This window comes from Microtus ochrogaster, assembly GCF_000317375.1.
Source record: "Microtus ochrogaster isolate Prairie Vole_2 chromosome 14 unlocalized genomic scaffold, MicOch1.0 chr14_random_2, whole genome shotgun sequence".
Lineage (NCBI taxonomy): Eukaryota > Metazoa > Chordata > Mammalia > Rodentia > Cricetidae > Microtus > Microtus ochrogaster.
This window is the reverse complement of record NW_004949097.1, coordinates 12,593,397-12,595,326: the sequence shown is the minus strand read 5'-3', so window position 1 is coordinate 12,595,326 and position 1,930 is coordinate 12,593,397. Positions and strand designations below refer to the sequence as shown.

The following is a 1,930-nucleotide window of genomic DNA, read 5'->3' as shown; positions in this document are numbered from 1 at the left end:
TGTGTGTGTGTGTGTGTGTGTGTGTGTGTGTGTGTGTGTGTGTGTGTGTGTGCGTGCACCAGCCTGTATGAGTGGAGATCAGAGGGCAACTTTGGAGTCATTTCTTGCCTTCTACCTTGTTTCAATGTAGGGTCTTTCTTGTGTTTCTGATACCTGCAACTCCAGGCAATTCTCCCATCTCTGCTTCCCATCATGCAGCAGGAGTGTTAAGATTACAGGTGCGCTCTACTTAACTAGACCTTACGTGGACTCCAGTAATCAAACGCAGATCACCTGGCTTGTGTGGCAAATGCTATTCCTATTGAACCGTATTTCCTTTTCTTGAACAATCATTATAGTCTTTTCTGTTATACTTTTGGTATGGTTGAATTTAGCAGTTTTAATATGGCTATATTTAAGATTATCTGCAACTCTTACCTCTGTAATAGAACTGCCCATTCCCAAGGATCATGGGGGAGGAAAATAAATAGTTGGGGATGAGTCTATAAACCACAGCCTCTTTTATCTAAAGCTGTTATGTATTGCTTCTTTTTAAAAGTTTTGTTTGTTATGTACACAGTGATTTGTCTGCCTGTATGCCTGCAGGCCAGAAGAGGGCACCAGGTCTCATTACAGATGGCTGTGAGCTAGCATGTGGTTACTGGGAATTGAACTCAGAACTTTTGGAAGAGCAGTCAGTGCTCTTAACCACTGAGCCATCTCCCCAGCCTTGTATGATTGTTTTAAATTCTGACAGTATTTTAAAGTGGTACACTCTTCCAGAAAGCAGGTTTGTTGTTCATTTACAATAATGGCCCCGTTTTATTTTTATGCTAAGAAGTTCTGATTAAGTGAAAAATTGCATGCATAGTGTTTCCCGTGTTTTGCAGGCCTGGAGAGGGACAAGTTTGACAACAAGACAGTCTCCTTTGAGGAGCACATCAAGGAGGAGCACAACACGTGGCATTACCTGTACTTCATCGTCCTGGTGAAGGTGAAGGACCCGACAGAATACACAGGGCCCGAGAGCTACGTGGCGCAGATGATCGCGGTGAGTCCGGCTGACTCAGCCACTCCTGATTCTCCAACTGAGCTCATGTCGCAGCTCGGAGGCCTTCAGTGTCCAAGTCTCCCCTGCCCCCCTCTTGGGCGAGAGATATTCTGGCTCTGACTTTTTGTGAGCCTTCAGATAAGCTTGTCAGTCGCTGGAGAATTTCCACACTGTTATCATCCTTGTTGTCGGATCAGATCTATGTCCCCAGCGCACAGAGAGCATTCTCCCAGGGCTGATCTGTGTAGCGAAGAGCTTCCCCTTGAAATCTCTGACCTCTGACCCCTAAGCCCCGACCTCAAACCTCCAGTCATCACTGGACCTCTCAGTTCCCAAATCTGGAAGTTTCATATTGTCGCATGCAAACCGAAGAGTCATGCTTCAAGAGATTCCTTGAATCTCCAAAAACAATAATTCAAAAAGGCTTATGTTTATGAGTGTGTGTGTTTAGGGGAGCCTGGTGGGAGACCACTGGTTTTGGCTTTAGAGGAAGCTGACCCTTCTGCTCAGTCCTAAGTCCTGGTGTTGGGTCCATGGTGAGAGAGCGAGGTAAAGAGAGTGAGATAAGGAGAGCGAGGTAGGGAGAGGGACCAATAAGAGGGGATATGGAGTTAAGGGGAGAAGAAAGGTAAAGAGAGGAGTTAAGGTTTGTGGCTCTAGACCTGACCCTGAAGGAGTAGGTCACCTACTTAGATAAAAAAAAGACGCAATACCGCCACAGCCTGCCCATTAATCCATCCATCCAAACCTCCATCCATCCATCTAACCTCCATCCATCCATTCATCCATCCATCATCCATCATCCATCCAACCATCCATCATCCATCATCCATCCATCATCCATCATCCATCCATCATCCATCCATCCATCCATCCATCATCCATCCATCATCCATCCAT

General features: G+C 46.0%; 1 protein-coding gene across 2 annotated transcripts in view; it reads left to right on the top strand.

Moving 5' to 3' along the window:
* The window catches only part of Itpr2 (inositol 1,4,5-trisphosphate receptor type 2), a 408,993-nt gene that overhangs the window by 369,579 nt on the left and 37,484 nt on the right, over nucleotides 1-1,930 (top strand). For both annotated transcript variants that reach the window (XM_005364599.3, XM_026787888.1), the window contains one exon: nucleotides 870-1,030. In XM_005364599.3, the coding sequence (XP_005364656.1) occupies nucleotides 870-1,030 (161 nt within the window). The remainder of the gene's footprint in view (nucleotides 1-869; nucleotides 1,031-1,930) is intronic.